General features: G+C 51.7%; 1 protein-coding gene across 10 annotated transcripts in view; it reads right to left on the reverse strand.

The window, feature by feature from the left end:
- Positions 1 to 4,577: 4,577 nt before the first annotated feature.
- LOC144943499 (histone-lysine N-methyltransferase 2C-like) overlaps positions 4,578 to 22,388 on the reverse strand; it is a 79,035-nt gene continuing 61,224 nt past the window's right edge. For 7 of the 10 annotated variants that reach the window (XM_078871012.1, XM_078871009.1, XM_078871011.1 and 4 more), the window contains 12 exons: positions 22,094 to 22,286; positions 20,832 to 20,992; positions 18,468 to 18,566; positions 16,673 to 17,688; positions 14,468 to 14,715; positions 13,011 to 13,147; positions 11,321 to 11,451; positions 10,086 to 10,308; positions 8,040 to 8,156; positions 7,195 to 7,268; positions 6,369 to 6,480; positions 4,578 to 4,716 (listed from right to left, as the gene is read on the reverse strand). In XM_078871012.1, the coding sequence (XP_078727138.1) occupies positions 4,624 to 4,716; positions 6,369 to 6,480; positions 7,195 to 7,268; positions 8,040 to 8,156; positions 10,086 to 10,308; positions 11,321 to 11,451; positions 13,011 to 13,147; positions 14,468 to 14,715; positions 16,673 to 17,688; positions 18,468 to 18,566; positions 20,832 to 20,992; positions 22,094 to 22,286 (2,604 nt within the window). In that variant the 3' untranslated portion in view covers positions 4,578 to 4,623. The remainder of the gene's footprint in view (positions 4,717 to 6,368; positions 6,481 to 7,194; positions 7,269 to 8,039; positions 8,157 to 10,085; positions 10,309 to 11,320; positions 11,452 to 13,010; positions 13,148 to 14,467; positions 14,716 to 16,672; positions 17,689 to 18,467; positions 18,567 to 20,831; positions 20,993 to 22,093; positions 22,287 to 22,388) is intronic. The other 3 variants (XM_078871013.1, XM_078871016.1, XM_078871014.1) reach the window with 3 other exon arrangements.

Genomic DNA, 22,388 nt, shown 5'->3' on the forward strand with positions numbered 1-22,388 from the left:
AAGAAACATAACATTTGTTATCATGTTACAGTGTATTACCCGTTCTTCTTCCATTAAAAACGATAGTCCCATATAAGTGTTAACATTGTTTTGAAGCACCGTGTGTGTAAAAATAAAAAAAATCATCTCTCACGGCTCGGCCACGAGTGACCTTGTACAATGACTGGGATATGATAATGCGCAGCCCTTTGTCAATACAGTACGACACGTGATGTCGGCCTCCCCGCAATGTGTGGTCATGGGGGTTTCTTCACCATACTTCCCCACACTGGTCAGTGCATCAAGGTAAATTTCTGTCGCACTATACGTAGCCAACCGCGCGAATCAGAGGTGCCGCTGATGTTTCAGCCATAGCTGATTTATGTTGTTGCTGCCACTGCTCCCGTCCCATAGCAAGCGTGGTTTTCATTTACCGAGGAACAACTTCACCGAGACAGAAGACAAATATTTCATGTTGGTTTATAGATCGGGTTTGTGTGCAATTCCAATTCTACTCGAGTGTTTGGCTTCATGTGGGAGGCAATTGCCAAAACCCACGCAACACCAGAGGGCAACATTGACCAGCTCCACACAGATGGATTCAATCAATTGTTCCACTGCCGTCTCCTGGTCACGTCGCGGTTGAATGTGATGTCACCAAGCTCCCTACTGATTTAGCCACAGATGGCTGTCAAGATTTTGTCTCGGTTCTCAGCCCCTCAATGCCACCAATATCAACTCGAAGCATAATCCAGAGAGCACGCATCTCCTCCACGTTTTTTTTGCGCACTTCTCGGCTTCTGTTCCCATTTTATTTCCCCAGAGGTGATGGCCCCAGCAGCAGCAGCACCACGGGAATAAGAAGACATCTGTTCCAGGGACTTCGGGGATAGCGACTGTGGAGACAAACAAGCAGCCCCAGGGCTATCGAATTCAGGATCTCGGCAGTGCCGAGAATCTCTGATTGAAGTCATTGACATCGGAGCATCGGACACTCACATACTGCAATGTCACGTGTCCTCTTGATACTCGCCATAGGAATGTGGAATCACCAGCACAAGCTCATACCCACGCACCTCCGATGAGCACGGTGGGCTACGTGCGGTGCGAAAGAAGTTCAACGTACATACACGCGCAGGAAATCCCATTGACTGGTGGCGCAGTGGTTAACGCGCTGCGCTCGAAACGGCGACACGAATCCATTCAAGAATTGATGATCGTCTCACGTTGCCGCCTTGATTGCATTGTGAATCATTGGCACGCAATTTCCGCGAGGTTAATTTCTAAATGGGCGTGTAATTTTTGTACACCGTTAAGCATAAATTCTTGCACGCACGATGTGACGCCTGTATTGTAAGAATTGATTTCAAATGCATAAATCAATTAATCGCTACGTGCCGACTTAGTAGAATATATTATTTATAATTTCGGCAATTTATATGGTACAGTGAGTGGTGAAGTGCACTCACTGCAACTATGAACCTGGCCATGGCTGACAATCGATGCCCCGCCATGGCTGACAACAGTCACGGACACCCCCCCCCCCCCGAACCACATTCACCAATGTGGTGAAGTATGGTCGAACCCCCTCGAAGCGACGCAGCGCCCGGGAGAAGCGTTCAACCCAAAGAAAAAAAATAATTATATTTTTTATTTAAAGCTTTCGTGACTGCAGGGATTCATATTCTTGGTTTTTTAGGTAAAGTCACGTAGAAGGGAAATATTAAAAGATGATAAAAATATTATTTTATTATTTCCCTTCTACGTGACTTTATTAAAATATTATAAAAATATTCTTTTATTTCCCTTCTACGTGACTTTACCGAAAGAACCAAGAATAAAAATAATTATAATCATGTGCAGCCAAATTCACGCACGAGGCACGATTAGACGGGATTTTTTCACAATTTTAAACGAGAATAATGGCCAAGTCGGCAATGTGTACGATTTGTCCTTAACGAACACGGCTCTCTGCACACTGCATTCAACGCAAACGCGCTGAAGAATCTCCCCCGCCCCCCACAATCCGTCGCGTCTCCAGGACACTTTGAAATGTTCACGGTCTGACACAAAAACACACTGAAGAAGCACGCGACGCCCGGGCGTTTATTGTATCCATAAATGTTTATTATCTGTAAATATATTTTAAACCATCTTCAAATAATCGTTTTTATTTTTTTTCTGGCTGGCTATTGTGCCCCCCACCCCATCCCACCCACCGCTCGCCCCGTTAAGTGGATGGATGTCGATAAAGAGGAAGGGGGTGGTGGTGGTGGTGCTGGGCCGATGGCGATTTCTCGCGTCACTGTACAATCGGTACACACACACACGGCGATGGTGGCAGTGGGGCCAGCGAGGAAGGGAAGAGGCGGCGGTTGACACTCGCTCACAAACGCTAGTGACTATGTACAACACCTTTCCGGTGGTCGAGAGGGAGACCACGGGCGGCGACAAGTCGGGTTACACGGGTGGGAGGGTGGTTTTAGAGCTGGTATAAGAATAAAAACAACAGAATGCATGCCATTATACATCCCACCGAGGAGCAAATCCCCATCAGCAATGCCCCTTGCGTTGCCACATACAGCATCAACCTACGCACCCCCCCCCCCATCCCATCCCAATGAACTCACCACGCAAACCACCCACCCACCCATCTTGACGAATGCAAGCCCCCACCACGGGTTTGAAATGTTAACGCAAGTCAGAGAAAGTTATGCCCACTACGCGTAACAATAAAGCCGAACGAATTATACACTTGGTATTAATAATAATAAACAGAGCGGGGGGGAGGAGAACCGAAATAAAGACGAAAAAAGTGGTAACTTGGCAGCTGTAAACGATGATAACGTGTTATTACAAGTGGGTAAATAAAGCTTTGATGAGTTACGCGCACCCCCCCCCTCTCCTCCGATATCAGGATGAGTTAGAACAGGAGGTGCAACGTGGGGAGAGGGAGACCCACGCACACGACGGTTTCGACCGCGACCGCTCACACATCTGCACGACTGGTCCTGCAAACGTAGAATCTTGCGCCCACTGTCTTCACAGTCTCAATAACAATACCTGTGGTGCCATATGCCCGGCACACAATACACCATCGTCATCATCGCGTCCGTTCGTTTGTCAACTCCCGAGGATTTGTTTTTTGTAATATAATTTTTTTGTTAAACAAACATTTTTAATATTTTTCATTTTTTTTTGCTTTTTTTATATTTTAAGTCTCTAAAAATAACGCCCACGCACTATGTATCCATTTTTTATTTATTATTATCTGCATCGTTATTAATATTAAGAAGATTTTGGTCTGAGTCGACTTCAAGACGCTACTGCAAAGTCACAAACAACCTTTTTTTTTTTTACACATCTTGATTTTATGAAAAAACATCATCCTGCACTTGACATTCTACCCCTTGATTAATCTAACCTTTGAAAACGGATAATAAAAAAATTCAGCGGGTAGTATCAACCACCATCATCATCATCAATCGTCATTGTGTTTAACGTTTCGTACTATAACAGTAGCAAAAGATAACAACAAACATACTAAAATAAACGGAAAAAAGAGTTTACTCTGAAGTGCAAAGCAGCATTGGCCGTTTCGTTTGTTTTAAAATCATTCCCTCCAGGGTGCTCGATGGGTCCACCCCCAGCGTTGACGCCTCGATCTCGAGTCTCTGGGCACACCCACAAGTGCAGACTGGCAGATTTCGTTTTTCTAAGATTTTTGTTACTGTTCACGCGCGCCCCATTTCTCCCCTTTTTTTTTGCTCAAAAAAATGCACAGCTGTTTGGTCCATCGTATGTACATTTACCGGTGCGTTTTGGCGGCGTAGAGACACAACAAACGCGACAAACATGATCATCGTCAACATCATTATTGTTATTATTACAGACAAAGTGTACCCTAAACAACGTATTTCAATGTTGGTTTTTTTTATTTTGTAAATATTTTTTTGTTTAACCGTGCGGAGGAGCTTTAAAAATCGGTATAAAAAAAACAAATACGTTACCGACGTGTGAAAAAAAAAAAATAACAACACAACGCGATACACGTTAGGAACAAAACAAAAAATGAAACAATACTTAAACCAAGCGGTACAAAGCTATTTCTAACCCTTTTTAGCGACACGATTTGAATAAGGGGGAGGAGGTTTGTAAACCAGGCGGGTTCGAGTCAGGCCCCGGCGCGCGGGAGCGGAGAGCGGAGGGGCTCGTTGGCAGGAGGCGGGGGGGGGGGGGTTGCGTTCAAGTGGATGGGGTCGCGCGTTGGCACCGTGCCCTCTGCTCTCCGGGCGTGCGTGCCGCGTGCCCGCTCATGCCCAGTCCGATTCCTTGCACCTCTCATGCCACCGTTAGCTTGACGCTCGCACCACTGCATCTGCCCGCATCCCGTCGAAACGATTGTTTCCGTTTGTTTGTATTTTACACATGGAGCTCCGTTCACGATTTATCTCGCGCGACGTGGCCCACCGACTCTTCCTCCTCCTCGTGCTCCTTGCCCGCCCCTCGCGGCCCGCCGGACGGCGCCGTACACCTGGGCCCAGCGAGAGGACCGAGGCCGCTGCGGTTCTCTTGACGTTGCGAGACTCGCGTCGTGATTTACCGACGGGGGGCTGAACGCGCCCCCCCCTTTGCCCGCTCCGTTCAGTTCATCCACTTGCGGCAGTTGGGTGCCCCGCAGTGGCACGGGATCTTGTGCTGGTCGTCCTCGAAGTCGAACTTGTAGTCGTAGGTCAACTGAGGGTCAAAGAGGGGTGGGGGGGGGGGGCGATGGGAGACGGGAATTGTGGGTGAGCGTGGTGCGCGGTTGAACGTGGTGGAGTGGAAGGCAGAAGAGACGGATGCGGGAAAAGACAAGGGGCAGGAGTGGCAGAGGATGAAAGTAAGTTGTAGAAATTAATAATGAATACATTTGCTGTCATGTTGTGCGCACGGTACGACGCTTTTGTCAATCCACGGTTAACGGGAGCCTCTCTCCACGCGCCGGGCGGGGTCGTGGTGGCTATTTGACCACGCTTCATCATGCTGGTCAATACAAGTTGGCGAAGGCAGAGTGTACAGACATTGGAGAAAGGTTATAGCTCAACAATAGATGTTTTGCTGCACTGCCTCCTGTTGACATGACCACGCAACAGCTGTTATGCACGGCAGTTCAAGCGCTGTCCAGGCTAAACCCTGCTTAGTTTGCAAGATCTGACAGTTCGGGTGCGTTCCAAATTATTTGGTCAGTCCCTTTGGTACTATCCCTTCACTTGATTTGATGGAGTACAGCTGTAGCCCAGTGACCTGGAGGCGGAGCTGGTGAAACATCAAGTGTGACACTGGCATTGGCGGTGCCAGTGAGGGTGCCGAGAGGACGCAGTGTAGAAAGTAGGTTGCTGGCCGATTCTGCTTTTAGTTGAGGTGTTATCCACTCGCATGCAAGGGGTTTCTCTGGCCACTCTAAACTGTCATACAGGGATTGATAAAACATCCTAAGTACGATCCTCCGGAACATTAATCCAGAGATTTAACAAGACTCTTGGATTTCATCACTAAAACCACAACAGTCAATCTTGATTTGAAGCTTTCGTGACTGCAGGAATCCATACTCTTTGGTTCTTTCGGTAAAGTCACGTAGGTAGAAACAAATTAATCGATCACAATGTTTCGATCGCCACACGACGATCAAAACTTCGTGATCTATTATTATTTTTCTACCTACGTGACTTTACCGAAAGAACCAAAGAGTACCACAACGGTCCTGTAACACTGAGGCTCAGAGTGGAAGACTTCCTGATCTTTGTTCATAGCCACCCACAAGTGAATTGACTCTGAAGAGCAGCATGCAGTGCAGCCTGCTGATTGTCGAATGACATTACTCAAGGCCCAATATCAGATTCTTATCTCACGAGTTCTCCAGTATTGACAGAACATCACAGATGGGGGATGCCTGCCAACGGAGGTCAGTCTCACCACAGCAACCCTCTACCCCCCGCCACCCCAAGGTAACAACAGTTAATACTGCACGCGCGCGCGGGCGGGCAAAAACAAATAGTCTCGTACCCAGCGCACAGCGGTTATCTCCACAGTTCGGGACGCACCGTTATAGACACGCCAAGCTATGGATAGCCTCGCGGATTCTGCCAACTTTTGTAATCGCGATGACAAAAAAAAACCGCCGTGGTAACGTGGTGCAGGGATGGATGGAGGGAGGAGGGTGCCTGTAGGGTTGGAGCAAGATTGCCGATCGCTCGAATCCTCGACGGCCGCGATTGGTCAGATGCGCGAAGTTGGTTTTGTTCTTCGGGAGATCGGCGTGTAATCGACACCGAGGGGATCTAGAATCCGGCGATTTGAATCTGGCGATGTGAATGCAGGCGACGTGCACGAGGTGCGAGGCCCGTTACCTCCTCGCCCTTCTGCAGTCGGCGGCTCGAGATAATAATGATCTTGCTGCGCTCCTTGTCGAAGTTCACCACCTCGGCAACGCAGTTGGGCGAGCACGAGTGGTTGATGTACCTGCGCGCGCCGGACGCAACAACACGCTCGCCGTCATCATCGCCATCGTTTGCCCGTCGCGATCACCGTACACGGCGGACATTCGTGATCGACGAGTCGCGAGGAATCGTTTGGAATTAAATCGGCGAATACGTAACGGCGACGTTTAATGCAATTTAACGACGAGACCTCTCTTCGTCGGTCTGTATTCCATATGAGGTGGACCGCCGTCGGAAGGCCTGCATTAAATAGTACAATGTTTGTTAGAGAGGTCAGAGTACTGAGCTGGCACCCGCCGAGATCCTGGGTTCGAATCCAGGTTTCAGCTGCCGTTGATGTTTCCCTCGATTCTTTAGAATTACCGCTTCTGGTTCATTTTTACGCACATGTACACAATGTTACACACGTACACCTCGAGACATTGAAAGCATGCCATCTACTTCATAATCAGGTAGGATCAATCCAATGCCGGATGAAAGTCTCCCAAATCCGTCAACATATCTCACGGCCCAGCGATATGTGACTGCATGTGTACACACATTATTAATAACCAGATGATGCTGGAGATACCATATCCAAAAAAGCCATATGACTTGTGTATGTATTATCGATCCACTACCACATGAGATCCTCCCCACAGGTGCATAGAAATAAGAGAAGTGTTTGTGTTTCGGCTTGCATATTCCTTCAGGCTAAGGTCACGATCTGATGGTACGGTGATGAACGTCTTCTTACCTGGCCGGTCCACCCGTAAGTGTAGCGTCAATGACGTGATCCCCATCGATCCGGAACATATAAACACCTCGGTTCTGTAGAAAGATCGACGCATCTCAATGTTACATTACTATACAGGCTTTGCCAGTCCGCTGTTGGGCAAAGGCCTTTCTTATGCTGTGGCAGTCATGCGGGTGTGTGGGGGGGGGGTTGCTGAAGGGCAGTGGGCGACTGGCGTCAGGACAGGTTCAGACATCACTCCTCGCTCGCCACCGATGTTAACCGTGGCCAGCAACCGAACTCAGTTCTCCTCCGGATGCTCAAATCAATCAAGGAGACACAGCCCCACTGCCCCACTGCCCCACCACCTTAACATTGTAATAGAGAGCGGCTATCGTGTTTAATTAACAATTGTTTGCACGTTTAACACGCAATAATAAGCGTAATGATAATGGAGATATCGATGGAGTTGATGATGATTGTTATTACCCGAGTGGAGTTAAAGAAGACGGAGGTGGTAATTATGGGAACGATGATGAAGGTTCAGGATCTCTCCGTCGGTTGGCCACCTCATCATGGATGACAGTGATGATGGCGGCCGGTAATGAAGGTAATGAAGATGCAGGTGACGATGGTGATGATGGTGATGATGGGGATGATGGGGATAATGGGGATGATGGTGACGATGGGGATGATGGTGACGATGGGGATGATGGGGATGATGGGGATGATGGGGATGATGGTGACGATGGGGACGATGGGGACAATGGGGATGATGGTGACGATGGGGATGATGGGGATGATGGGGATGATGGTGACGATGGGGATGATGGTGACGATGGGGATGATGGGGATGATGGTGTTACCTGTGCCTTGTAGAGTGCCTCCCTCCGGTTGGCCACCTCGTTACGGATGATGGTGCCGATGTACTCGATCACCATCGTGTGCTTCTCAATGTCCCGTGCCGCGTACAGGCCCAGGCCCTGAGTGACGCACCGCACAAAGACAAAGGTCCCCCGTAAAGTCTCGGCAAGATTGTTGACCTTCAAAATGTATTTATTGAACAATGGGACCAAACAGCAATGCGCATTAGAGATGGTATTGCATGATTTTGTGTTTCTTAAACGACTATTTGCATTGCATTACATTGGGACAAGTGCTGCGAGCAAGCACCTATGAAGGGCGGAACGGCACACGAGGGGACATGTGGCCAAGCATCATGCCAAAGCTGTGTTTTTGTCTCCCCAGTGCCGATGGTTATACACACACCGCTCTAGATACTCATTTAAGGCTAAGTCGGCCTAGGGGAGGCTCAGGACCGATTCAGATATTCGTCACCGATATTGATTCTGACCGGAAATTGAACTCGGGTCTCCGGGTTCAAAGCAGTGTGCTAACCACTACACTGCTGCTCCGTATCAATATCATCAGCATTCAACCAGGAGCATCTTCATTGGCACTAAATGTGCACACAGTAGTGACAAAGAAACAGGAATTATATAGTAATCATACGCATATGCAGGAAAATGTATCCATTGTCTAAGCCACTTAGACACCTATAAGCAAGTTAAATGTATTTGTCTAACCGGGTGAGAACTCACGAGACCAGGATAGTCTCTCTTTTGCATGAGTGAGTGGATCTGGGTCACCCAAAAATTACAAAACAAAAAACGAAGTCGAGCAATGAAGGAAATATAGATCAGAGAAGAGCTATGTCACAAGAAGAATCGAAAATAATGCACCAACATCAATCAATGTTAAATAATAAATCCCTGTGGCGCAAGTTGGCTCGGGAGGATTATTTTTAGACTCCTCATGGTACAGTAGGAACAGGCCGAGAGTCCCGTACGGTCTTTAGAGACCGATCTGTTGGCGAGCGAGTACACGGCACACATTCAGGCTGCCACGGCACACATTCAGGCTGGCACGGCACACGATGATGGGATGGTGTGGCCAGCACCACATACGCCCCATTGCTGATGTCCACACGTGACACCAGGTTACTCATTTTAGCTTAAGCTGTACACAGACAGCATTTTTCGCGAAATATTAACTGCGCCCGGGAACCGAACTCGGGTCGCCAGCATTGTAGCCCAGTGCGCAAATCATTCTGTCACACAGACACACAAGTTGATACTCTGTGCACGAACACACACATGCAAAAGCAGCCACAAATGTACTCAAAAGACAAATATGTATCCAAAAACAGACTGGTGGCGCGTGTGCTATTAGCAAGCACCCATTAAGAAGGCCGGCATGATGACCAGTCACTTTCACCTCGCTGGTGCTGATGTTTACACACCGCACCAGGTTACTCACCAAAGGGCCCAGGGACTGGTTAATATAACACTCGCCATGAATCGAAATCAGGTCGTTCAGTTCACAGTGATGTGTGCTGACCATTATCCCATTGCCCCCAATATACAAATATACCCAATGTTCCCACGCACACGCTCACATACACACCCCCATTTAGCCTCGTACACTAAGTGCTGTCAAGATTATGAAGGTCACGCTGATATACGAGGGGGGGGGGGGTGATGGTCACACTACACATGCAAAAACAAAGATGCCCCATATGGTCTTAACATACTGCCGGGGCAAGTGCTGTTAGCGAGCACCTATGAAGGCCCGCACGACACACGAGGAGGTGGATGGCCAGCACCATGCCAGGGCCCTTGTCTTGCCAGTGGTGATGTTTACTCACCGCACCAGGTACTCATGTGAGGCAGTCAGCCTACGGAAGGCCCAGGGCCAGTTTGGAAAATTGTCAATGGTGCTGGCCGCTAGCGGGAATCGAACACAGGTCACCGGGTTCGTAGCGCAGAGTGCTAACTGCAACACGACCGCTTCCCACATTGCATATCCACACACACACACACAGACAGGCAGATAGACAGGGAAGCATGTACCTGGATGTTGGAGCGCGCTAGGTACACGTTGGTCTTCCAGTCTGAGCGCAGGCGACGGTACTGCGAGCTCTTCGAGTGGACGAACTGCTTGCTGTAGGGCGCTGTCAGGTCTCCCGTCACAGTGCTCTGGAACGACTTGGACGAGCTGTTGCTGGTGAGCGTGTGGGGCCTGCAGTGAACACCAGAGACGAACGTTCCCTCTGCAGCTCTGCTGTTGCCGTGTCTGCAGTGGTCGCAAATGAAACTCAGGTTGCACGGCAAAGAACCCGGTGCGCTTACCATTATGACACCGCTCCCCACACAGTACAACATAGATCCTTCCCGTGTATCCTTTATCCGACTCTTGCTTCAAAGCGCTGTAAGCGAGCATTTATCAAGATTGGCATGGCGCATTAAGTAAAGGTGGGATCAGCACCACGCCCGGCCGTCTCTGTCTTCACAGCGTTGATGTTTACACATCGCACCAGGTACTCATTTAATGCCGAGTCGAGCTAGGGGAGGCTCAGGATCGGTTCAAGCAGCCGTGACCGGGAGTTTAACTCGGGTCACATGGTTTGTAGCACAGTGCTATGATCGCTTTGCCACCGCTCGCCACAGTGAACAGTACATACGATGCACACACTCTGGCGGTGAGTGGGTGGACAAGAGAGGCTCATGAGGGCTGTTGCAGAGACGCTGAGGCAGCAGCAACAACAGAGGCCCTAGTTCCAGGAGTACAACATGGGCAGCCACTCGTAACTAAACCGATCAGGTTCTCAAGTGGTGGAATGGGTTAACGGTATCAGCCCGGGCAATAATGCTACTCGTTTGGCACAACTCCACGTAAAATATCCGCTGCAAACGGCACCATCTGGTGGCTGGGTTAATCGAGAATACCTGGGGAGGCCTTTTGAGTGCTTTTGTTTACTAGGGCAAAGGGTCCCCCCCCCTCCCCCCGTGGCTAAAAGTTCATCAATCCAGACGAACTAAAAAAACAATGGGCTCGTGGGTCTCCAGTCCCTAAGTCTTGAAACCAAACATCAAGATAGCGAGTCCAAAACTTGGTCTTGCTGGAGATGAATCTCAAACCCGGGAGAGCAGAACTGAAACGTGCACCAATATCAATATTTTTTTTATCGAGGGCAATAACGGCACGTGAAATAACGATCGATTAATTGATTAATTAAAGCGTCCCCCTGGGGAAGGGGGTTTGCGTGGCTTGAGAGTAATGCGGCCGTGCCGTGCGTCTGCCGTACCTCTTGGTGTGGGCGCGCAGGCGAGGCTCCGTGCGGGCGCAGCCCGACAGGTTGATGGCCACTGGCAGCGCCAGCACGGGGTTGCGGCCGTAGCGGAACACGTAGCGCAGGCAGCACTCAGAGCCGGGCAGCTGGGAATCATGCATGGCAACGGACAGCGGAGATAACTCATTATTATCATTATTAATCGTACACAGATGCGCGCGGACCACATGAGAATGAGATCACCTCTACTAGCCTGGCCCTATAGACACACACACACACGTAAACCTATAGACACACACACACACGCAAACCTATAGACACACACACACACACACGTAAACCTATAGACACACACACGTAAACCTATAGACACACACACACACGTAAACCTATAGACACACACACACACGTAAACCTATAGACACACACACACACGTAAACCTATAGACACACACACACACGTAAACCTATAGACACACACACACACACACGTAAACCTATAGACACACACACACACACACGTAAACCTATAGACACACACACACACACACGTAAACCTATAGACACACACACACACGTAAACCTATAGACACACACACACACGTAAACCTATAGACACACACACACACACACGTAAACCTATAGACACACACACACACACGTAAACCTATAGACACACACACACACACACGTAAACCTATAGACACACACACACACACACGTAAACCTATAGACACACACACACACGTAAACCTATAGACACACACACACACGTAAACCTATAGACACACACACACACGTAAACCTATAGACACACACACACACGTAAACCTATAGACACACACACACACACACGTAAACCTATAGACACACACACACACGTAAACCTATAGACACACACACACACGTAAACCTATAGACACACACACACACGTAAACCTATAGACACACACACACACGTAAACCTTGACACAGACTTCTCTTTTGTCGTTCATTGCTCGGGCAATTTAGAATATGGCAGCCGCCCCGATAGCCTGCCTCCCGAAGTTGGGAAACTCCCGGCAGGCAACAGTCCCGCATGACGACGCGGCTGATGACGCCGATAACGTGACCAAGCCCTGCCCATCACCTTCTGTCCAGCGGCACATGAGGAAACAGAGGCTTTTTCTGTGTTATCCAATGAGTCGAGTTGACTGGTAATCAGCACTCAATTCTTCAATAATCAGATAACCCAGCTAGAATTATGAGCACTGCCTTCTCCTCTGTCTCCACTTCTTTCTGCAGAATTATGATATTTATTATGATGCTTGTTGACCCAAGAAAGCTTCAAGGAGCCATGACTCTTTTCGGGAGGGTCCTGCCAAGTTTTTGCAGGAGTGGACAATGATTGCTACGAATTTTTTTATTTGGACCCTGAGACGGGCACATAATGGCCTACTCTTGTGAATGATGTCACGGGATGTTTAACGTTCACTGTAAATCAAACAGCGAGTATTTTTTCTGTTCAATAAACACGACGCAGTATTAACCAGGGCGGCCGATGGGACCGAACTGTGAACCTCTGCAGCGAGCGCCGTACGCGCTCCCGCTGGGCCACTGGACGGCCGCCCCCAGGCCAGCGTTTCCACATGCACACCACCGCAGCCATCCACATACGCGCGCCCAAGGAGCTGGAAAACTCGCACGCACAGACACACACACGCACCGACTCGAGGATGCGCCGCACTGCGTGCACCGACAGCCCGAACATGTCGGCTCCGCGCACGTAGTCGGGGAAGAGCTGCAGCATGTCGGCATCCTTGCGCAGACGTGCGATCGGCTCCAGGATCTTCTGCCACACGCCTGCACAGCACAGGGTGGGTGGGGCGGTGGGGGACGCGAGACTCCGTTAGGGAGGTGAACCGGGGCCAGAGGGCACACAGAGTTAAAGGTGCAGACTGGGGTTAGATACCCGAGCATTTAGGACACATTGGGGTTGGAAGGCAGATGTGCGCTAGAGTGCCATGAGGCTCAGAGGAACAAAGGTGGAGACGAATAGACTCAAGAAGACATGGGGGTTAATGTGCCATGCAGGTTAGGGGTTACACAGAAGACATGGGGAAACAGGGTCAAGAGGGACGGGGAGAGTTCATATGGCTTGATGTTTAGAGGTCACGGGGGTCACAAAGACACATATGGTCATTCGTCATCAAATATTGATTCGGAGGTCAGAGTGCCGAGCCGGCACTGATGAGAAGTTGGGTTCAAATCGAGCCTTCAGCTGCTTGTGATTAAAATGGGTTCATATCTTGATGGTCTCATCTTGGTCACCATTGGCCGTGCAAAAAAGAAAAACCCATATATCATACACATTCTTTTGCTTTCAATAAATTTGAGCACTGTGAATTAAGATATTGGTTTGACCGTCACGTGCCAAATGGTCAAACCATTCTCAGACGCACGGATCGGCGAGTCGGCTTCTTCATCTCGTGAAGTGACATCGATGGCCCACATGGAATATCATTTGGAGGATTTTTTTTATTTTTTTTAAAGCCCACAATTGTACTGAGGCGGGAAAAAATTGGTGGATAAAATGGGGCCCAGGGTTTAGAATTACTGTCCTGGGTAGGAGAGATGAAACAAAGCAATTTGTGCTGTAGCGCTAGCATGGAGCGAGTCCTGTGATAGAATGAGTAATAATTTCCAACAGCCGGGGCTTATGCTCATAACATTAGAGGGCATGGCACTCGGATGTGATGCTTATCCCAGTTGTTTTGAGCTGTGACGAGCCGATTAATTTACAAACGATTAAATGGGTGTGTGCAGGTGGCTGATTAATCTGCACGAAAAGAGCCCCGGTTGATTGGATTAACCTACAGCGTTCTTCATGCTTCACCCAACACCCTGAATATGGCAGAAACACCCCATATTCTTGGGGAAGTCGAATAATTTTAGTGCGAGGAATTGTTGACGGCAAGTGATATTTCTACTGTTTCTACCATCTATGGGGAAACTAGGTCCCCCGATTTACGACGTCGTATAAGCGGTGGGGAAGGGGGGGGGGGTGTGACGGGGGCAGGCACCGCCTGTACATGTAAATACACACTCGAGGAAATGTTAATCGCAGTAAAATTCCACTATCATTATGGGTAACGGGCTGGCCGGCTCTCTTGCTGCTCGCACCTTTGGGCGAGGAGTCGGAGAGCAGCATCTCCTCGTGGCCCTGCTCGACGACGCGCACCGAGAAGAGCGGCCGTCCGCCAGCCTCCCCGATGCGGCAGTGGTAGTAGCAGCGCTTGTTGGTGTAGCGCGTGCTCCAGTAGAGGCGTGTCGCCTCGTAGCCGCACGGGAAGATAGCCGACGCGCTGTGGAAGGCTGCCGCGTGCTGGGGCAGCAGCTGCCCCACGGAGCGCAGGATCAGGCTGCCCACCCTGCACCCGCAACCGCACACAGGATGTCAAGTACATTTTTGGTTTACATACGTGGCCGCATTTTGGCACAAATCTGCCACTCAAAGAGACATCACATTCTAAAACTCACAAGTAGAGTAAAAAATATATATTTTTTCGAAACAATGAGAAAAAATATATACAGTTACATACGATCTACAGTGGTTCATAATACTGGTAGGAACCACCTGGTTCCACCAGCTCACAGGGGATTATTGTGGCCGTCCGTCATGCATCCAAAAATGGGAGGGGTGGGGCTGGGTGGAGAGGGGAGGGTGGGGAGGGGCTGGGTGGGGAGGGGAGGGTGGGGAGGGGCTGGGTGGGGAGGGGAGGGTGGGGAGGGGCTGGGTGGGGAGGGTAGGGCGTAGGAGGGGTGGGGCTGGGTGGGGAGGGTAGGGCGTAGGAGGGGTGGGGCTGGGTGGGGAGGGGCTGGTCACCCCGTGGTGCCCTTATAAAACTCAACGTTTAACCTACTCACGCCAGCTTGTGCCCGCCCAGTCGGCCATATTTGCGGAATACACCACGCCGCCGTTGACCCTGGCAATTGACCGAGCAACCCAATGTTTCCTACCAGCTCCCTCCGCAGGAATGTGTTGTAAAATATAAAATCTAGTTGTGGCACGCACAGGTTTTGACGAGGGGTTGGCACGAGGTGGATAGGTAGCTCATGGGTCGGAGCACGAGACCGGTTGTGAGTGAACATATGAACCTTATGGCGGGACCCCGGGGTCCCATAAGCCCCCGGCTCTCGCATAAACATTATATTATAATGTAAACAAAACCTTTGCTCTTTTTCACCAATCGGTTTGAAGGATGGTGGCAAGTGTTGTCTTGTTAAACTATGCCTTTAAAACTGTAAACTACTTACCTGCAGTACCTCTGTTTAAATACACTATTGAAACAATAATTTACACCCCTCTGTCAATCATCGCGTTTCTCAGTGTGGATTTGTGAACACACTTTGTAAACAGTACATAAAATAGTACATGTTTTTAATGCGCTGTTCATATTGTAACAAACGTTTATACCAATATTACTCTACAGAGTAGTGGGTTGCTGCTCCTCTTATCCGCATTGATACGAGCAGTATGTGGGGACTATGGCTTAACTGCAAAAAAAAAAACTATCTGCACAATTGCATACGGACAAGAGAAGTCTTATCAAACAGGAGGAATTAACGGTGCAACGCATCTCATCTGTTAACTATCTGCAGGTAATTGCATTGTCATAGATTGATCCTGGCTGCAGACATTGGTAGGTCACAAATAATAAGATGAGAGCAGTTTCACTGTATTATGCATTCCGTTATGACAAATAAAGGACTTAAGTCGTGTAGGCAGTTTGAGCAGCTTTGGATAAGCATGGAGTGCATTCGCTTGTTCAGCTCTTCTGTGCATTCATCCTCGCTGCGCTTGGACGACATGACAACAGAATGATCCGTGCCAGGTGGGTCGTGGCGTTTATGTGCATGGTGGGACAGAGTCGCCAAATATAAATGAATTACGATTTGGACGTTAATTCGGGACCCCGTGATCCCACCATCAGGTTCATATGTTGCCCCCTCTCCAACCAGGGAATGACTCGTATCCCCAGGGAATGGAATGTTGGTGCCTCCCGGGGCTGGATTAGGCCGGGCTTAATTTCTCGGAGAATATTTTAGGGGATGTTGATAAGACTTGGGATTTAGGCGGAACGTCCTATGCATTTCCACGTGATAGGCTACTTCGTTGAGCTATCATTTGTGGCCAGGTCGCTTCTGGAAAAGAGCTACATAGCTCAGTGGGATCTCCCTGGCAAAATGAAAATATTTTAATAGTTTAGCCACGGCCACAGAAATACAAATAACGTCCCTTGCCCCCCCCCCCCACTCTGCCTTCCTTATCCTGTCCCACCCCCGACCGCCCCCCCCCCCACACCGGCCCTTCAAGCCGGCGCTCACCGGAAAGTGTGTCCGTGCTCGGCACGCTGCACCAGCCCCGCGAGCTGCGCCACCTCGTCGCGCTGCACGAACACGCGTCGGAACACGGCAAAGCACGCCAGCTCCACGTCGGCGGCAGCGCCGCGCAGCCGGTGAGCCGGGCACAGCACCGTCTTGTCGCGGAAGAATGTGCAGCGGGCGCGCAGCGCGCACGCGAAGTGGTACACGTTGGCGCAGCGGATGCGGTGGCAGCCGGTCGTGGCGCCGCTGCGTTGGCACATCACGCAGCGCGTGGCGTTGCCGCGCCTCGCCGCCGACTCGACGTTGATGAGGGCGCCGGCCTGCGTCTCGTATACCTCCGACGACCAGAGCGCGCAGTTCAGATGCACCCACACGTCCAGGTCGAGGTTCAGGAGCCGGGCCGGCCCGTCCGTCAGCCCGTCACCCGTCTCCTGGCACAGGCAGCAGCGGCGGCGATCCCGCGGCGCCGGCGCCGGCTTGAGCGACGTGCCCAGCTTGCGCACCAGCTCGTCCATCTCCTCGTCCGTGGCGGGCTTGAAGGTGCGCCGCGGCGTCAGCAGCCTCTCCTCCCACTTGCGCCAGCGCAACACCTTGCACCGCTTGCCGTGGGAGCGGGGGGTCTCGGCCGACGCCGGCGTCGGCCGCGTCATGCGGATCCGCGTCCGGAGCGGCGGCTTTTCCGGGTCGGTCCGTGGCGGCGGCGGCGCTGTCTTGTCCTGAGCCGGCGCCGTCGGCCCCGCAGCTGTAGATGGGGCCCAGGATGCGGATGATGACAACGACGACGGCGGAGGAGGAGGTGGAGGAGGCGGCGGAGGGGCCGGGTGGCGCTGCTGGCACGGGGCTCGGTCGGTGACGCTGCCCGGCATGTTGCGGCCGACCCCGGCGATGCCGGGCACCGGCTTTTTGGGCGACAGGGAGGTGGCGCCACTGCTGTAGTGGTGCAGGAGGACGTTGCGGGTGGCGTGCGTGGTGCCGCCCGGGCCCCGCGCGCGCTCCGCACCCAGCAGGGCACCCTGCTGTCGGGCGCAGACACGCGGTGGGGGGGGGGGGGGTGTCACCGATAATGGTCGCGCAAAGGGTGTGCGGTGCGAGACACGTTCGGGGGGGGGGGGGGGGGGCAATATCGCTCCACAGGAAGCAGCATACGAGCGACGGGGTTCTATTCTATCAGCCACCCATCTCGGCTGCACTGCCGTAGGACCATGGCACGGTTGAGATGACACGTCACACATGGAGCGCCGAGATGCTGAGGCGCAATGTGAAACATTCAACGCATGGGGGGGGGGGGGTTGGGGAGGATGAAGGGGGGGGGTCCTTGACTCCTAAAATCACATTCAACCTATTTTCGTTCCTTTTCATAATCCATGCATGAGAGTTAAAATTATGAAGTCAATTACAAAAGCTATGAGAGCGCTTATCATTCATTTCAAACCAAAATAACAGCAACAGGCCTTCTGGTTGCGGAGCCTGTCGAGGAACAGAGAAAACAAAACACGATACACGCCGTACAACACACACACACGTGCTGCGAAGAGTACTCGTGCACTGCGAGCGAACGCACGTCCGTATCCTCACGCATGACAAACAACAACGACGGCCGCAGCGGCTCGCGGCGCCACGCGGTCGCGTTCAACAAAAGCGCGCACAAGCGACACGGAGCATGACCGGGCGTTTCCCCCCCCACAACCCCCCGCAACACCTACGATCGCCGATAAGCCACGAGCGCAAGCGGGTGGACGGGCGGGCAGGCAGGGTCTCGGCAGGGGGAGGGGGGGGCCAAGCGCTGCCGGCCTACCTTGGCTTGCAAGGCCACCGTGTACTGCATGAGGCAAGCGTTGCTGCAAAACACCTCGTCCGAGTCCTGGCTCTCTGAGCCATCGCCAGCGGCGCCGTCCTGCGCACACAAGGGGGGCACACAACGGGCACGTGTCGCCCGGTGTCGGGACGCCCCGCGTGTCCGGCCGCCGGGGGTGGGGGGGGTTGAGGGGGGCGGCGGGCACTGGGAGGTGGAAGGCGGTGATGGAATGTCGGGGTTGGCTGCGGCACTACCGAGGTGCGGTAGTGGAGGCGACAGCGAAATGTTTGTTGGCGGGGGGCGGGCGGCAGTGAAATGTTGGGAGGGCAGCACGAAGGGCATACACTGGTGGGCAGCATTGAAATGATGGTGGTGCCGAGAAGTGAGATGTAGGACAACGCCAAGACGTCGATGGGCAGCACTGATGTGTTCCATGGCTGGATGGAAACATTTGTCGGCAATACAGAGATGGTGATGGGTAGTGCTGTGATGTTGATGGGTAGTGCTGTGATGTTGATGGGCAGCATTGAGAAGCTGGTGGGCTGTTTGAGATGTTAATGGGTTGTACTGAGAATGTTCGTGGGCAATATTGGGTTGAGAGTAGCACTGAAGCCCTGGGGAGCGGCACTAATAATTGGCAGCACTGCATAGCAGGACTGAGATTAGAGTGGTACTAAGAAGAAGGATGGAGCACGAGATACGGATCAGGTCTGAGATGGTAGGAAGCGGCACATTAAGTGGTGGTGGCCGTCTTGAATAAATCGACCTAGAGGTCGATTTATGTGTTGGTGGAAAGGCAGTTTCAGCCATTTTTGATGACTGTACTTTGGCTGGATTTATGCAAAAATATAAAGAAAACAGCTTGCCTATCAACACATGAGTTTCAGCACCTGGGTGTTAAGTGGCTATTTTGTGGCCTGTGTTGAGAGTCGTCGACTTGGGCATTGTTTTGGTAGCTTTGTTCGTGGCTGTATTTTGGGCTGTATAAGGGCCCTACCCGCCTTCAGTGGGAGCTACAGCCGATGAAGTGTGAAATTCGCCAGTGCTCTCCGAGCGACGCTCAAGTAAACTAACGAGACGAGCGAGGGTTCTGTAGTAGACTGGCAGTGAGAGACAACTTTCTCACTTGTCGCTCAGCTCCTGGCTACGACTTCCACCAACTATCCTCTGCGTCTCTTAAGCGCAGCTCGAAACCATTGACCCTGACCTTGGGGGGGTGTGGGGGGGGTAGAGGAGGAGGCGGCACGACAAACAAATAAAGCGCGCACAGGACGCAAGCACGTGGCGGCGAAAAGCACACGGAAGGCGGCGGACACGCGAGACGATAGCGGGCGGGCTACGATGACGCGGGCGGAATCGAATGGACACGGGGACGCACGCCGATGGAGTCGGGGCACGGCGAGCGACTGCCCCACCGCCAGTGAGAGACACAGTGAGAGAGAGCGCCGTATTTGAGACACTCTGTCCACGTGCCGGGATGCTGTCGTCGCACGGACAAAGCCCCACGCTCGCAGACACCGCTTCAGTCCCTGCGTCTCTGCAAACCGTCGCCGTCAACTTACCGCCCCTGCAGACAACGCAAACTCAGCCCAGCAGCACTCACCTTGAGCAGCCTTGACTGCCAACTCAACTACACGGAGGGGCAGCTCCCTCCAAAGATCAATGAGGGAAAAGGCTGGGTTTGTCAGGGGTTAGGGTAATGATGATGTAATTGTTACGATTAGTGTCATGACCAAGTTGTTAGAATTATGGTGAGAGCTCGATATGATAAGGCATGGGTTGGTTGGGATAGGGTAAGGTTAAGTGTTGAGATTATTGTAAGAGTTAAGTTTCGGAATAAATTATGAGCGTCAAGCATAGGTTGATATATTTATTTTGGTTAATGGATTCGTATTGTTTGGGTAAGAAACAGGGCTAGATTGCGAAGAATAAGTAGGCCAAGTTCTCGAATGGTTAAGGCTATGGCAAAGCTTGTTTGGGATAGCGTCAGGGTTATGTTGTTCAGCTTAGAAGCCAGTGAAAAGTTTCCACGACTTAAAACTAAGGGTTAAGATTACGTTTCATCATCGTCATGCGGGGAAATAAGCTAGGCTTGTTGAGGTTAGGGAAAGATAAGGTTTGCTCGCTCTACGGCAACGATTAAAGTTAAGGTTAATGGTAGGACGATGTCAATGACGGGGCTCAGCTTACGATTAAACAAGGGGGAATGTTTCTGCTCTACCCGGGTAGTTGTTAGGTTAAGATCAACGCTGCGTAAACCACCTCTCACGCAGCAGCTCCTTGCGCCCGCCACTTTGGCGGCGAGCAAACGGTCTAAAAGACCGATGTAACGATAACGGCCCATCTCCCGTCGACTCATCGCACCTGCCGCGTCCCGGCGAGCTCCTTGGCCGGCTTGCGCACGCCGGCGTCCATCACCGACACGTCGCAGTGGCGGCACCACTGCGGCTTGGCCCCTGCGTGCCCCGGCGTCGCTGCGGCGCCGCTGGTGGAACCGGCAATCGCCGCTTCCTCCTTCACCAACGCTGCTCATCGAAGCAAGCGCGCACGCGCGCACACACACGGTCAGCCGGTTCATTGGTAAATGGGAGGTGTATGTGCGTGTGTGGCTGTGTTGCACAGAGACAAATGATGCAGCTGAGCAGAGGATAAGAGTCCACGTGGTTTTTCTTGAATACATATTTTTAGAGCCCCGTAAAATCCACCGCTGGATGAAGGCGTCCCCATGCAGTGTTGGTGATGGGGTTGTTTAACCATACTTCGTCGTGTTGGTCAGTATGGGTTGGTGAACGGTGGGCCTAGGACTGCAGCTGATATCACTCGCCACCAATGTTAGCTGGGCTGGGTATCGAACCCGGTTCACTGGGTTCATAGGACAGTGTATTCAGCATGGCACCACTGCACCACCCTCTAAAAATGTTTAATATATGATTGATTTAATGTCTAAAAGCAGAGGGGATGGTGTGGAGTACACTAGTATATGCTGGAAATGTGTCTGTAGTCTGTGGTGCATTGTGTGTGGGGGTACACTGCACACATGCGTCACACACAAATGCGGTACATCACGCACACAAAAGTAAGTGCAATACAATAACATTAACAGCCGCCATTCAACACCGTGTGACGGTGACATCACCAGAGCACTTGTGCCAGGCTAGATGCACTTTGAGGCCATGTAACATGTCGAAGACTTGCTGGCAGGAAGTTATGGACCAACGCAGGTGTGACAGCGAGTTAACCGATTGAGACTGCAATACACTTGACCAAGACCACTGTATAGCTGGAACAGACTTTTAGGGTAAGTGCTGTTAGCGAGTATGGATGAAGGCCGGCATGACACACGAGGGGGTGGGTGGTCAGCACCACGCCATGCTGCCTTTGTCTATCAAGTGGCGATGTTTACACACCGCACCATGTAGCAATTTATGGCCGAGTTGATCTAGGGGATGCCCAGCAATGGTTCAGATGTCACTGGTCTTAGCCGTGAGCGGGAATCGATCCCGGGTCGCTATGTTCGTAGCGCAGCGCACTAACCTGCTGCGCCACTGCTCCCCCGACACAAACACACGCACACACAGACAACTACACTCATGCGTGTGGTGGTGCACGCTGCACGTGCTACTCACTGCGAGCTGGTGCCCGCGTCGCTCTGTGAACGGGGATCCCACCGCCGCCGCGGCCGGCACGCGCGTCCGGCGCCGCGTGCAGCCTCTCGAGCAGGGGGAAGGGCGGCAGAGCGGGCGAGTCGCGGATCTCGTAGCTGCTCGGCATCCTCACGCGGAGGAGCCCCGCCACGGCCGCCACCACTCCCGCGATGTCCTGACGACGGGCGGCGGCGACGACAACAACAACGTCAACAGGGCACAGGGGGACGCAGCACGGCGATTTAATGCGTCGTACGCTGCAGTCAAAACAATCGGC

This window comes from Lampetra fluviatilis, chromosome 31 (genome assembly GCF_964198595.1).
Source record: "Lampetra fluviatilis chromosome 31, kcLamFluv1.1, whole genome shotgun sequence".
NCBI lineage: Eukaryota > Metazoa > Chordata > Hyperoartia > Petromyzontiformes > Petromyzontidae > Lampetra > Lampetra fluviatilis.